The sequence below is a fragment of the Lates calcarifer genome, linkage group LG9, assembly GCF_001640805.2.
Source record: "Lates calcarifer isolate ASB-BC8 linkage group LG9, TLL_Latcal_v3, whole genome shotgun sequence".
Lineage (NCBI taxonomy): Eukaryota > Metazoa > Chordata > Actinopteri > Centropomidae > Lates > Lates calcarifer.
The window spans coordinates 3,514,018-3,529,684 of NC_066841.1; the positions used below are offsets into that span (position 1 = coordinate 3,514,018).

General features: G+C 41.4%; 1 protein-coding gene across 2 annotated transcripts in view; it reads left to right on the forward strand.

Moving 5' to 3' along the window:
- Window positions 1-3,963: 3,963 nt before the first annotated feature.
- The window catches only part of whrna (whirlin a), a 112,710-nt gene continuing 101,006 nt past the window's right edge, over window positions 3,964-15,667 (forward strand). Inside the window, exons 1-2 of one of the 2 annotated variants that reach the window (XM_018685278.2) lie at window positions 3,964-4,761; window positions 4,852-5,772. In XM_018685278.2, coding sequence (XP_018540794.1) covers window positions 5,029-5,772 — 744 coding nt within the window. In that variant the 5' untranslated portion in view covers window positions 3,964-4,761; window positions 4,852-5,028. Of the gene's footprint in view, window positions 5,773-15,667 lie in introns of both variants that reach the window. The other variant, XM_018685276.2, reaches the window with a different exon arrangement.

Here is a 15,667-nt window from a genome sequence, read left to right on the forward strand (position 1 = left end):
GATGACTCTTTTAAGCTTTTAGTCATGAGCAGTTAAGCCTATTAAGTGAAGTATTGAAAGCCTTGTTAAGCTCTCAAAATGATTACATTTAACCATGAAATGTGGTAATTGAAATGTGAGTAGGTAGCCTACTTTATTTTGGGGAATCTTTCCTGAAGGCAGAGTGCTCTGGTCACACCGATCAGCTAAAGGGAGGAGCTACAGGCCTCACGGTGCAGCTGCATTTCTGTCATGCACACACAGACACAGGGTGACACACAGAGCTGTTATGACAGTGCAGTGGCTCAGCTCAGAGCGGTCATCTCTTCATTAACACATTAATTGTTCTGCCACTATGAGAGAATCATCTCTCCACGTCCCTGGGACTGCGTCGCAGGGCATTCAGCAGTTTAAATTGAATACTGCGATAATAGCTGAAATCATTAGCTCTGTGGGTGTTCAACTCATTGTGTTCATTCCCTCTATTGTTTGTCTTCACTTTCTGTCTCACACGCTGAACTTTCTGTATCTTCCTCTTCTCTGCTGCTCTGCCTGTTGTGCACTGTGTCCAGTGGGCGATAATACTGTTTGGCTTTTCAGTTCTTCCCACTGGTGAACTCTCCTAATTGCTGCCATCGATCAACTTCAAACACACACTCATGCACGTGCACACACATGTACACAGTATCTCTCTTTGACCTCCTGTTCAGCCACACAGACAAAAAATACTGTCCAAATGTTTGCTGTTTCACCATTTTTCATTCACTGGTAGCAGAGCTGAACACAATCTCTCTGTGTTATCTCTATACTTCTGAGTACCTCACAGGGCTGTATGGAGCAGACCAGCAGCAGCACCATCATAATACAGTTGCTGATCTTCTTAAAGTTACACAGTAGGTTGTTTGTGTACAGTAAATAGAGGTATGTTGCAATTTGTTGACTGCTCTAAATTCAGTTTGTGTCTTTTATTGGTGCAGAAGCAGAAATCTCAGAGACAGAAACGATCTCGATGAATACACACCACTCCAGGTAAGCAAGAAAATATATTTGGAGGGTGAAATTACCCTTTAAACACTGTGTATAAAGTAATAAACAATCATTTGGTGGAAACTGTAATGGGCTGATTTTAATCTCACCCCCCACAGAACAACCATAAAGGCTGCAGAACATCAGCTGTTATTGTGTCATTAACAGCAGTCTTAAAAAGAGCCATTAGAGCTAAATAAAACTAAACCGAACACAGAAAAACTGGTGGGATTTTTGTCTCATACCCTGAAATTACTGCTTTCCAAATGTCATTGTAATTGCACAGTGAAAACCAGGTTCATATTCACCTTTTATTGTGTGTCACTCTGAAAATTGTCATTTTAAGTTATTGTAGACTGCAGCCTGTCATCTCAACTAGACAGGATTATTGGCCAAAGGCACTTTTCAGCTATGCCGGTAATTTAAGCAGACTTGACCCCGCAGGCTTCCAGAGCCAACTCCTGTCTGACACAAAGAGCTTGTTAAGATCTGTTCTGGTTTGTGGTATTAGACACGGAGTTTTCAGTGTTTATTAAAACTTGAAACTTTCCAACAGATTACCCCTAACTGATCTGTGCTGTCATGCCTTGTGTGTAATTTCATTAAGACTGTGTTCAGTGAGAATGCACATTGATTTAATTCTATTTGTTCTGATTTGCCCTTTGGGCTGAAATTAGGCTAAAATTACCGCTGCACTCATACAGAATGATTCTCTTTGGTGTTATAAGTAAATTTCTTTAAATTAAAAAAGTTTTCATCTAAGTCTTTATTGTGCTGTGAAACAACTCTTCATCACTTGGGGTTTTGCATATTTTTTCTCCACTGAACCACTTGCATGGCTGTACTATACACCAAAACATCACCATATATGTGATTGTTTAACATATATACAGCTACAACAGCAACCAATCTCCACTGAAGGGGTTGGACATGTTGGATGGTGTTGAGGTGAGGACTCACTAACCTGCGAAACAATTTCTTTATGAACCTGATTCATAAAGCTCAGGACATGTGAGTATTAGTGTCTTTTATTGAATTTTAGCGGGATTTGAGCTGTTATTTGGACAAAATGAGCATTTTTCTTTTTCTTAAATGACAGATGAATCAGAGTTTTTCATATTAATCAATAATGAGAATAGCTGGTATTTGCTGCCTTTATCATTATACCATTTTGTTTTACCATAAACTGAACTGTCACCATTATGGAAAAGTTTGGGATGCTTACTTAGAGGAGGAAGGTTAAAAATAAAAGAATCATTAACTGATAAACCTTCTCCTCTGAAACTGTGCATACGCTATCAGATGCTCTTGCTTTTATCTCAGTTGCCCGGGTTGCTGCTTTGCTGACAGTTCTGCTGTGTCACTTTCAGCAGGCAGAGTGCTGACTTCATCTGTGATTTCAGCCAGCTCTGCTTTATCCTCATTTGCTCCTCTGATGTTCAGGGCATTCTCCATCTTACTGATTCATTTTCAGAGACAATTTTCATTTTCCAAGTCTGTTTTCATTTTCCAAGTCCACTGGTGTGTTTTCAACCACATTAATTACTTTGATGTCAGAAATTTCATCACCCAGCGCACACTTGGTCACAATTTCATATTAAGATGACACAATGGTTTCTTCTGTGGGAGCAGATTGTCCTCAGTTTGCCCTGGTCTCAGCCTTTCAAATGCTTCAGTTACTGGTTATTAAAGCAGAAGGAATATTTGGCTCTTAGTGGCTGCAGACTTTAAGGAAGGCTCAGCTCTGAATGTCTGCCAAATCCACACAGTGCCATTTGTCAACACAGTGACCTCAGAGCACAAGGCTTCATTTGCAGCTGATATTGTCACCATTTAGCACTTATGACTGATCACTTGGGTGACTGAGTTCAACTCCACTTTGCTCCTTTTGGCTACAGCAGCTAGTTAAACTCCAAAAGGTGCACGAGCACAAAAAGTTCAACTTCTGTCCAGAAAAAACAGAAAAAGGAAAAAAAACAGCAACAAATGCACTAAACAGCACAAGAATAATTTAGCATAAAAAGTAAATTGGAGAACAATTATCTTGTGCAGTGAAACTTTCTAGTGCAAGCTGGGGAGCAGAAGACCAAAAAAGATGAAACTATTTGACCTCTTTCAGCCTCATTGTCTTTTTATTCCATATGAATGGAAAGGTTTTCTTCCTCATGGTGAGGTGAACCTCTATCATCAGATGACTGTTGGTGATGACTGTTGGTGCTTTTCATACACAATTATTATGATAATTTTGCAACGTAACATCATATCACTCACTGGTGCCACTCTGTGGTCAACTGGTAATTAGTCAGTCCCAGTACCTCCAACACACCCTCACATCTAATCAAACAGTCATACTCTGTAGAACTGATTACATCTAATTGCTAATTTTCCTATTAGATGTGTTTGGTTTTTTAAACAAAAGGGCCTTAAAATATCTCAAATGTATCATCCCTCTGAATGAACACAAATAGCTGACCTTTGAAAACTGCTCCACAGAGAATGATCTATTTCAGATCTAATGCACTGTAGACTTTGGCCATGCATGATTTCCTCATTTGTCTGTTTTCTTTAGTTGCTGCATCCTGTGCTTTTGTCCTGTTTGCCTGGGTGGAAAAACACAAATAAGAGTAATGATAGCTCCATGGTGACTTACTGTCACTGTGATGCATTTGTGTTATCAGTAACACCTGTTTCTATTGTGTTGGGTCAAAATGTCTGCTGTGGAAAAGAACTATTGACAATGTTTTTGTGCATGTGTTTCCCTTGGACAAAACCTGTGGAGATTCGCTCTCTAAATTCTGTAAACAAAACAATTTTGAAGAATTGACTAACAATGAGTGGTCAATACTGGAATATTCAACAATAAAAAAAAACTTTAAACGTATAATTGTTTACAAGAAATCGGCATAATGACAAACTGGTGACAAAAGTGCAATAAATTAAAACACTTGAAACTTCAATTTATTGCTTTTATAGGACATGCAGTTGTACATAGGGATTATAAGAGAAAAAAGTGGAGAATCTGAAACTAACTAATCAAACGCAGCCCACTGTTTAGTAGCATATTAGGTGCTGTTGTGCCAGTGCCACGAGCGCATGTTACTGATCAGGAGCAACGCATTGGCTGCACGCGACTGCGTCATTTCCTGACAGAGGACGGTCTGAGGCGAGGAAGCCGCCAGTCTTTACTCAGTCGCTGTAGTAACACGCCGAGCAGCAGGTCACCTCCACGCTGCGAACGAACGGATAGTAACAACACGACAAACGAACAAATGTCGCTTGTTTCTTGAAACACTTCTGGATGTTGACGTTTTTGTGAACTTGCCGTCGTTTGGAAGTAAAACCTTGACCGGAGCGGGATATTACGAACTCCTCGAGACGCTGAGCAGGAGCATAAAAATAACTTTTTCCCTTTTCTTTTTCTTCGTCGAGGACATAGTTGGTTTTTCTAGTTGAATTTGTCGCGCAACAGTGGACCAAATACGAGTAGTTTTCAGTCCTGGTGTTGTTTGTTCCACCTTGTAGTGGGGCTGTTGACGGTGAGGCGGACACCAGAGAAGCGGCGGCTCGGCAGCCACCTGACCTCCTGGAAAATAAGACCGCAGCTAATGACACGCAGGCTGAGATCCTTACGTGGCTCATTACTAAGCTCTCTGGCGGAGCGGGACGACTTTCCTGCGAGGCTGTTGCACGTCCAGTTTTGACGCACCGTTTCACGCATGAAGTTTGCAGAATCCAATTACTGATATCTAAATTATGGTAAGTGCTAATTAATTTGTGTCAACTGTGAAATTGAATTAGTGGGACTTAATTGCCTGTTGAAGTTGGCCCTCTCTTCGCTCTATCCAGCAAATTGCAAGTAATAAGTGGATCATCTGTCAGAGCCAGACAGCATGGATATAACCGGAGTGCGCGTCCCCCAGCGGTCGTGATGCCAAGGGCCGGACTAAACCCGCGCCGCCTACCCGTAATGCCTGCTCTCTAACCCGCACCAGTGTGGCGCCGTGTCCCGGTCACACCGCTAGGATGAGCAGCACCGACCTGGAGCGCATGTCGCTCAGCTCCTCGGCCAACTCGGTGGCCTCCAGCGCGCGGACGCTGTCGGCCAACGTGAGAAAGCTGCACAACGCGCTCAACCTCCTCCTCAACGACTTCGAGAGGGAGCAGTTCATCCACTGTCTCAACGTCTACCACTCCAAACGCAACGTGTACGACCTGGTGCAGACCCTCAATGTAATCCTGAACGCACCCAGCAAGCGGCAACTTCTGCCCATGCTGCGGCTGGTCATCCCCCGCTCTGACCAGCTTCTCTTCGAACAGTACACCTCGGAGGGCCTCTACTTAAAATCGGATTTAGTTGCAAGCAATGGCAACGCCGAAACCCCGCCGGGCGACTTCCCCAGCGCCAGCCCGACTCCCCCGGGGCATTTCTCGCCAAACAACCCGCCCGAGTTTCAAGTGGCGTTACGGGGTTCGCCGGACAGCTTCAGCACCAGCAGCGACGGGACAGCTCCCCTGGTGCCTCTGCTCGGGAGGAACTTTATCCACGAGCCGCCGGGCGAGCTGCGGCAGGTCACCATGAAGCGGCACAAGAGCAACGAGGGCCTGGGCTTCAGCATCCGCGGTGGGTCTGAGCACGGGGTCGGCATCTACGTGTCCCTGGTGGAGCCGGGGAGCCTGGCGGAGAAAGAGGGTCTTCGGATCGGTGACCAGATCATGAAAGTCAACGACAAAGTCTTCGACAAAGTCACTCACGCCGAAGCAGTGAAGGTAAGTTTCTTTTTCTTTTATTTCACCTGCACCTACACCTACACAGCTATTACAGAGTGCACATTCATCCGTTCAATAAAGGGTATAAATCAGTAGCTCGCAGCGGTTCAGTGAACTGGCACGAATATCAGAGTCAAGGGGACTATTTGCACTGGCCTTGTACTCTAAACCTACATCTCTTGTGTATAATAAGCTCTGCCCTGTATTAATTATGTGTTTGCCCTCGGTGTCTAAAACTGACCTGTGGGAGCCAACAAGCCCCGATTTGTTGATGGGTATTAATTGTATTGGCTGGAAGCAGCTTTGGCTATTTGTAATATCAGTGAGCAGTGTGTTGCAGCAGCACTGTTGTGTAAACTGTACAACTGTACTTCTAGGCAGCATGCAGGTAACTAGACACCTTCAAAGCAGCTGGTAACCAGAGATCGGTGTGTGTTTGTGTGTGTGAATGTGTGGAGAGAGGTTGGCCTCTGCTCTGAGACTATAAACTAAGAATTAAGACTGGGACTGCTTCCGCCCTTTGCACTATTGTTAATGTCACTGAGTGTAAAGAAAAGCCTATTAGCAAATGAGGTGATAAAAGAGCATGTCTGATTTGTGTACAGTGAAGATTGATTTAGGAGGAAGCCTTGCAAGGTCCTTGGTTTTATGAGTCCTGTGAGCTGTGTATTGTGCTGAAAATTAATCGTAGTGTTTTCTTCTCTTTGCCCGGACTGTTTTTACCTTGCACTTTGTATTCACACCTTTTTCTAAACTGCGATCACAGGGATTCATAGTTGTTTTTATGTTTTAAATAAAGTTCAAGTCAGTTGTAATTTTACAAGTGATTTTTTCCTTTACAACTTGTAAAGGATCAGAAAAAAACACCCACTCAGTGCTTTTGAGCCTCATTTACTGTTTTTAATTAACGTTAGATAGATAATGATTTAAAATTCATACTTGTCAATGTTTTATATCCATATTGTATTTATTGTTGTGGCAGTCTTCTCTTGGTCATGTCTCTCTTGAACAGATTTTAATGTTGTCAAATTAAAGGAAAAGAAAAAGGTACACCACTGTGATTTTAATCTACATGGGTACTTACATATTGGTAAAAAAAAAGGCAACAAAACTACTTAGTCAAAGAAATAATGATAATCAAATTGCTAGTTATCTATAAGCTGCTTTTTTGAGTAGTGATTGTCTGCAGCTGAAAGGTCAGTGGTTTGTTCCCTCAGACAGCCAATGGATTATGGCTCAAATTAAGTCCTTTCTAACCTTCTCTGATCTTGGAAAAGTCATCCACGCTTTTATCTCTTCCCGGGTGGACTTTTGTAATTCACTTTATGCAGGGTTCGGCAAGGCAAGGCAATCCTCTACCTACAGTAAATCCAAAATACTCCCCACATCGGCTTTTAACTGATGCCAGGAGATGAGAACATTTTTTCACTACTTTTTCAGGTAAAGTTTCAGGTTTTATACAGGGTTAGAGTCCTGATACTTAAACGTCATCCTATCTATTGGATCCTCTGGATGTGTGTCTCTTCTGCCCTGTCCTCAAGTTGGTCCAAACTTTAAAATGAATGCAATTTCATGGTACGCTGTTTTATTTTGTGGTGTAAAACACTTGGTAAATGTGTTAGCTTAGTCTGTTCTCATAGCCCCAGTGTGTTGATGTGTAGTTTTTTGTGTGATGAAATGAAGCGGTCATTGTCCTACTTTTGCCTTAGCCGTTTCTCTAAATCTGCGCCTCAGACTAAATTCTTGCACAAGACTGCAGCATAACGTCTCTGCAGCTCATATTGAACGTGATCACAAACTGTGTTGCATAGAATACTAATGACAGGATTAACCATCCACATTTTTCCAATCAGTTTTCTCCACATTTAAAGTTGTTTCTCATCTGTGGAGCAAAGGCTATTGATTCCTGCTACTGTAAATGAACCATTAGAGAACGATTATGTGAAAGAATAAAACCAAATATGGAGGAAAGGTATTCTGCTTTTGTGTGATGTCTACATCTCTCTGTGATATAGTAGTCCTTCATTTTCTCTATTCCCACTTGTGTCACTGTCAGTAAACCCTGTTTTCATAATGACGATGGTATGTCTATAACTATGACCACTAGTTACGCTGTTGTTAGTGCCACTTGGCCTGCTGCTGTTATTAGCCTGACAGGGCAGGCACCCAGCCAGCAGGAGAGAAGCCTTGTCTGAGATAAAATCCCCCTGGAGGTCATTAATGCTTGAGTTCAGTTATTTTTATGTCTTCTAGGTTTAGCCTAAATGTTATTACAGGCTTTTAGATCCGTAATCATTTTAACCTTTTAAACTCTGCCAGACCTACTAATGAGTTCATCATTACAAACTTGTGTTGTGCAGCCTAACTTGTTTGGTCTGGCTCAGAATTACCTTTATATATTCTGTTGCAGATACAGACAGTATTTCTACCTGCCATAGTCTGAGCATCATGTTCTTTCAGTGATGTGCTGGAACAAGCAGAGTATGTGATGCTCTCTATAGTGTGAAATGTTTCTCTACATTTAAGGAAGAGGTTTAAAGCAATTCAATTTTCACCATGTTATACAACGTTTTTTGGCTTTAGGGAGCTGTAGAGAGATTATTGAGCTGTTGATTGATTCTAAAAGCACTTACTTCTTGTACCCAGTCCATAGACAACAAACCACAACACGGTAAATAAACATCCATTTCTTTAACAGATAAATAATGAAATTGTGCATTTTGAACACATTTGATTTCTGCAGTAACTTTATTTATGATAGTCTCATGCTAAAATGATCTTAGCACGTTATAACATTATTTACAGTTGAAATTCTGGCACATTTGACAGATGAAACGTCACCTCTGAAATGCTGCTGTCTGGACACTCTTGATGAATCCAGTTGTGACAGCAACATTCACATCTCATCCAGTCTCCTCACCTCGAGCTGAACTCTGCTCCCACAGAGTATGCAACTTCAAAGCTCCACTTATCAGTATTTTTATATTAACCTCCAATCAAAAGATTGCGTGATGAACCAAAAGAGAGTCATCACCCAACTCCTCAGCTCCACAAAGCTTTTTAGCCTCTTTTTTTGTTTGGTTTTTTTAGCCTCAGTTTTGGTTTTACTGTGCATTTGATGATTTGGATCAAATCATAATAGACAAAAACAACCCGTACAAGCCGACCTGATACATCATAAGAGGTCATACTCTGCTTGATGGGCACTGCACTAGTTTTGAAAAAGTGTTTTTTGATTTTGTCAGCAGTTACAATATTGTTCATTGGCTCTGCCAGAATGTTATGTGAAAGTCACTTATGTTTACCACATACACAAATAAGAAACCACTAATCCCACACAAACAACAAGCTTGGTTCTAAATAAGTCTTTGCAACTTATTTTCTTTCCAGCACATTATTCATTCACACTATTTTTTGTCCCTGCTGTATACCTCTACTTAGGCTTAATCCGCTTCACTTTAGCAAACCTGCGTTGCCTGATGAATTCAGGGATGGCCTATGAAAGCAGTAGATTGTTGTTTGGCCCAGGGGATGAGTCAAGGGCTTATAGTTGTATTTCTCTCTGTCTCTGACTCTTCCATTCCTAAGAGCCTGCTTTGGCCCTGGTCCCTAGAGTCACTGCCAAGGTTAGCTACCCAGTCAGCATTTAGACTGTTTCTTTATCATCTCCCCTGTGATGTGCTGGACAGCCAGGAGATGTGACGGGCTAGGGGTAGGGACATAAATCCTGTTGTTTCAGAGCCAGAGCCACAACAGCAACAAGACAAGCAGTCTTGTCTCACCATCAGCCACAGGCTGCCTGTCTCTCTGACTTTTCAATCCGATTGTTTTCAACTCGGAGGGAGTGTGAGAGGAAGAAACAAAGGCTAGAATGATGGCATAGAGCCATGAAGACAGACACCTAGAGAGACAGAGAAGATACAAGGCAAGATAACTGTGGATGACCCTGTTGGTCAACATGTTTCCCTATCATCCTTATTGTCTCAGAATGCTGTTTACAGTAATTCAAAGAGATCCTCTAGTGGCATCTTTTTGGGACAGTTGGTGCAATGGCTGCCCTATGAAGGAACCAGAGGGTGAGGGGATTAAAAAAAAGATGAAGACTTAGCTGGTCTGAATTCACTGGGTCGACACCTGGGCTGCTGCCAGGCACATTGACATGCAGAGACTTGGCCACAAGTCAGAGGAATGGGAGCTGAGTGCCCTGGAGCAGCTCTGCACACAGCTAATGGTCGGTGTGTTGATTAGATTGCGGGAGGCAGATAGAAATCTCGTTAAACTTTAGAACAGTATTAATTGATTGAGCCTGGAGCTGATTCTGCGGTTGTGGTTCGTCTTGCTCCATGTTGTCAACATGCAGACCTGCACCAGAGCGTTTGCCGTGGAGTGTTTGCAATCACTTAGCCCACTTTACATGTTGTTATGCACTGGTCACAATGGACTGGTTAAACCTCCCCAGTGCACATTGTTTGAACTTTAAGGACCCCGTAAATTGGCATGTTTACTTCCAATAATGTGATGTGATTCCTTTTGTGGATGTAGGAGACAAATATCTGTTAAGGAGTGTGTTTGATACTTGTGGTGCTGCTGGAGGCGTTGGGGTCTTTTGGCTTTTCTTGAGCATAAGTTGATTAATTCTATATTATATGATGGCAAATTGGTTTTGAATTCTCAGCTCTGATTTTGCATCCAATGCAGCAGAGGTTACCACTCATGCATCACTTGTGGATCTGAAGGTTTTGGGGGGGTGAAGACACACTGAACTTAGGCTGCTGCAGCTGATTAAGCACTGTGGTGAGCAGCCTGGAATAAATGAGGTACAGTGCCTTCAGGCTTGACCTCTGGGCTTTTGTTTACACACTTATGTTGGTATGAGCAGCAGATTTGTCTACCAAGTCTCTAAATAAGTTTGGAGTGCATCTTCTGGTAAACATGCGGCTGATTGTCGCCTGAAGGCGCCCTGAAGGTTAGACAACTCCACAGCAAACAGCACAAATGTAGCGCTGGTGAAATCACAGCAAGGATGAATTATTTCTCTTCTCTTTGTATTCCCAGTCCTCAGCAGCTAACATGCCCCTGAGCAAGACACTTAACCCCTTAACTGATCTAGTGGCAAACACCGGAGGATTTGCTGTCTTCTGGTGAGTTTCCTGCTGTAGTGTGTGTCGGTGAAATATCATGCATGCTCAACAAACCTCCCTGGATACACCAAAAGCTTACTAAATAGACTAAACAAGTTGATAACTTGTTTTTTGGCCTCTTTCTGCCATAGTTCCATTTATTACAGTGTCTGAAAGCCCATTGGTTTACGTAACCACTCCTCCACAGTTTCAAATGGCATTTTAGATCATAGGAGGCTCATTTTGGTGAAAGTGTGCACTCATACAAATAATTCATGTGTATACAAATCATGTTGTGCTTGCTATGCTTTGATTTGTATGAGAGGTGCACCCTGGAAGTGACTAGAATAATGCAGTAGCTATTAGAGAACATCACCTCTGTCTTGTAGTGAATACATTACATTGAAGTGCTCTATATAACCTGTACAAACAGTCTGTGTGCATAATGGAATGGAACCTTTGGTTGGCACTCAAATGTTTCATGTTGTAAATATTTGTGGGGTTATGTGACCTTTTTCTATTTCAGAACTTGATGCTTTAGCCACACAGGGTTGATTTATTTGTTTTAACTTGGTCAAGATTAATGAAAACAAACAAAAAACCACAACTGCAAAAAAGTCAAGGCTTAGTAATTCCTCTCTGAAAGGGAAAAATTACTCCAGCAACAACAAAAAGCCAATAATTCAATATACTGTGTTTTCTGTATGAATTAGTCAAGGGAGTTTGGCAGTATAATTTAAGAACTTTTGCATTTCATTCATCTGTCATAAATAATTCAATGGCAGTTTGTTTATTTTCACTGCAGTACATAATCACAGTTTAGTGGAATCTCAAGAAGGCAATTTTCATTTGTTTGATCTGCTAATTAGTTTTCAGTGTTATTTAATTTTCCTGAATTGGTTTTCTAGTTTTCCTAATTTATTACTTCTAAGAATATATTTGTGCACAGAACAGGACCACCATCCAAACTGGCATTAAGACTGACTCTACAGTTTTTCCGTTACATTATGAATTTATGGATAACTATAAGGTAACTGCTACATTTTAGGCCTTTTTAGCCAGTGCTCGGAGATTTCCAGTACAAAGATGATATTGCCAGTGTCCTTTATGTGGCTGAGGCTAGTGACTACGTTATGATTTTTAGTGAGATGATTTTTACTAACAGGTCCTACAAAAATAAAGTCTCTCTCCAAATCTCATTGCCTCCTAGGTGATTTGGAACAATGAACAGTGTTAATTTGGTGGCGCTATAACAAAATCAAGCACTGTATCTTTTATATATTCTATACATGACTGTAAAATGAGGCTATTAAAATGCTGATTTTTCTATTTGTGCAACAGCTGTTTATAATAGAGGGGGACAGATTGAAGTGTTGGACCAGCTGGGAAACTCTGATTAAACAAAGTGTGGACTCACGGGCGCTACCAAAAACTACCCTTGTGGTGCCCTTGAGTAAGACACTTAGCACCTAACTGCTCCACTCGCCAACAGTTATTTGGCCACCAGGTTGTACTGGCCAGCGTCCAGTCGTGACTGGAGTGTATGGCTGTATGAGTATGAAACGAGTCATGGCTGATGTTTGGAGGATCAGCACTTCTTCTCATTCTGCTTGAATTTTTTGGCAGCTTGAACTCTCTGCCTCAAGGACGGAAGAAAATTTCCATCAGCTGTGCAGAGCCAGTCCCACAGTGTGAGACATTTACCTTTTCCACCAGTTCTCATGTTGGCTGAAAGTTTTAAAAGCAGAAAGAAATCCCTGAATTTAGTTTAAAATAACATGTTGGACCATCTTACAACATTTACTCAACCCACAGTGAATAACTGTTAGCAAAGAGCAGCGTTTTTTTCCTCCTTTACCCACAGTTGTTCACTTTTTTCCTTTAAAACCTGGAGTCTTTTCTCGACCACATCAGTACCTCTTCATTTAAGGTGACATTTTCTTCTTTCAAAAATGAACAGAAAAGTGTTTTGTTCAGTTCAGGTAGATAGTCAGCAACTACTTAAAGTAGAAAAGTGGAAGTCTCTCAAGCTTTTAATCAGGAGGGAAGTAGGGGAGATTGAGTGTTGGTTAGGTGCTTGGCTGTTGTATAAAGAGCTGGCAGAGTGAAATGAAAATGGAGGGAAAGGAGGCAGAAACATAATGGATGGATGGAAGGATGAATAATGAAGTTTTGTCTGTAACAGTGGAACACAGCACTGCATGAAACATCAAACTGATCCATCATTTACATGTGATTTTTGCTTACATAGGCCATATTGTGATGGATATTGATAATGGAAAATATTATTTATTTCACAATATTGATTTTAATCAAGGTTTAGTGTAGCTCCTCCTCAGGTCTATTCCTCTCTGTAATTATGATGTGAAATATCTATGAATTGCTTTAATTAAGTAGGCGGGTGCCAATTCTCATTGGCTTTGAATTGAGCCATGCTGTACTGATTAATTTTGAAATGTTTACTGGTGTTGGAGGCTTGACGGTGAAGAGAGAGGAAATGATGGAAACCCACTGAGAGGAGCTCTTACTGTAATTTATATGTTGTCTCAGTCAGGGCAGGAGATGATGTACATAAACACACATGTGCAGGTTTGTCCCTGTGAGCTGTTCTTTGCACTAAATCAGGAGTATCTCCTCTTTTCCCTCCTTCGATGTCAAATATCTCATCATTTTTTCCATCTTAAGGCAGCATTTTCATTCTCCCCTGGTTGGCCCACCTGGGGTCCGTCAGACTGATTCCCTGCCAAAGTGACTCTATTGTAACGGTCTAATTGCTTTACAATGGAGCCGACAAATGCTTCAGTTCACAGTGAAGGTGTCCTCAATCCATCACCTGGTCTCCTCAGCACTAAATCACCGGAAGCAGCCATTAATATCCGGTCAATGAGCTGAATCCCTCCATTTCTGGTCAGTTCTGTCTGCAGGCAGGAAATGACTTATTCTATTAGTCCCTGGGGTGCCCTGAATTTAACAGACATCAGATTTTATTATTTAAGGCCTGCGGTGATACCACAGTCGCACCTCGTGAAAATAAAGTTGTTTGAATGTGTAGTAAACTGAAATGCCTAAGGATATACATATCCAATTGCCAGTTTATTAGTTTTAGCATTATTACTAATGCACTCTGAAACAACGACCCTGTAGTAAAACCAGCCTTCATGAAGGTTATAGTATTGGGTTTCTGTAGTACAGAGGTGCTGATTCAACTTTATGGTCGTTGTGGAGATTGTGCTGTTATTGCAATTTAGTCTGCTCTCACTGATATAGGACTGTTGTATCAGACTGTTCATTTAAACAAGGTGTACCTGATAATCATCACATGCAGATATATTAACATATAGTTTATACACTGTATAAAGCAATATAACAGTACCACATAGCGCTGCTACAAAAATTGGACAGAGTCAACTTTTCTCTGGCACACTGAGCCTCACAACCATTTTACCGCTCATTTCAACCCCGAGCAAACAAGCAAGGACTGATAATGGGTTAGGATTTAAATAGCCATTTCTGATTCATTAAAAATGTCCAGATTGGGCACATCCTGATCCTTCAGATGTGTAATATCTGTTATATGGCGTAGGTGTTGAACCTGATTTAAGAACTTATGAATTTGTATTTGCAGTAAAAAATGGGAAGTGTGAATGAAGACAGTTGAAACATGGGTGAGGAATTGTGTTAAGTAAAGTAATGTGTTCTTTTAAGTAGAGCTTTGTCAGTAGGTGATGACTGATGGAGCTTTCTCAGTGATCCCCCCAGACTCCGCTTTTTTACAGTGTTAGCTGATAACTTTGAATCAGAGAAGTACCACTAGTGTACAGCTGTCATAACCTCTGATAGGAATTTATGGTTGAATTGAACTTGTTGGGTGTTTTTCTCTGAGGCTCTGCTCAACCATTGTGGGAGTCATGAGACTGCAGGAGGTCTGCTTTGAATATCAATGAGGATTTGGAGGGTTCATTGTTACTTTGGTTTTCTCTGTTACTCCTTGACAGGTATAATTATGAACTGGGAAAGGTGTGTATGTAGCTGCCACACACACACATACACACACACACCCACACACCCCTACGCATACACACACCCCTACGCATACATACAAGCTCATTGGTGATTATTATCCTGCTCAGAGAGTGAAAGAGAGGAGTTGTTTGAGAGGCACAGAGACCTTTGTGGGGTGACAGTTACATGACACATAGTATTTTTTCTCTGTCTTTTTTTTTACAACTGGGCTCTATTATTAATACGTTTTGGCCAACTTTCCACAGGGTATCAGGGCTTATTTAGATATGAAATGAAGACACCTTGACTCACTTCACTCACTAGCTATCCCACAAAGGAAACTATGTACAGTTATATTTCTTCTTTTCACCTCAGTGCAGTTGAGGTTTTCACACTTCAAAGAGACACAGAGGTCAAATAAATACAAAGGGCACAAAATATTTGTTCTCAGTTATTATTACTATTTTTTATATAGCACTGTCAACACCCCTCTGCCTGTCCGGTGAGGTTCCTCTCACACCTGACTGAGCTGTTACCTTTACTTTTCTCGACGTGCGATCGATCAGTCATTGTCACATCCTGAGCTGATTCAGACAGATCCTGACGTGTCCCATCTTATTGTCAATTTAGTTACTAAATGATGGCCCAAACAGAAACATCACTCATCTGATGAATGACCTTTGCTGACGTTAATATTTTCTTGGACGGTTATATTTCATAAAAGTTTAATATATTTTCTGACAAGTGAGTGAGTAAGCTCTTTTTTTCAGGCA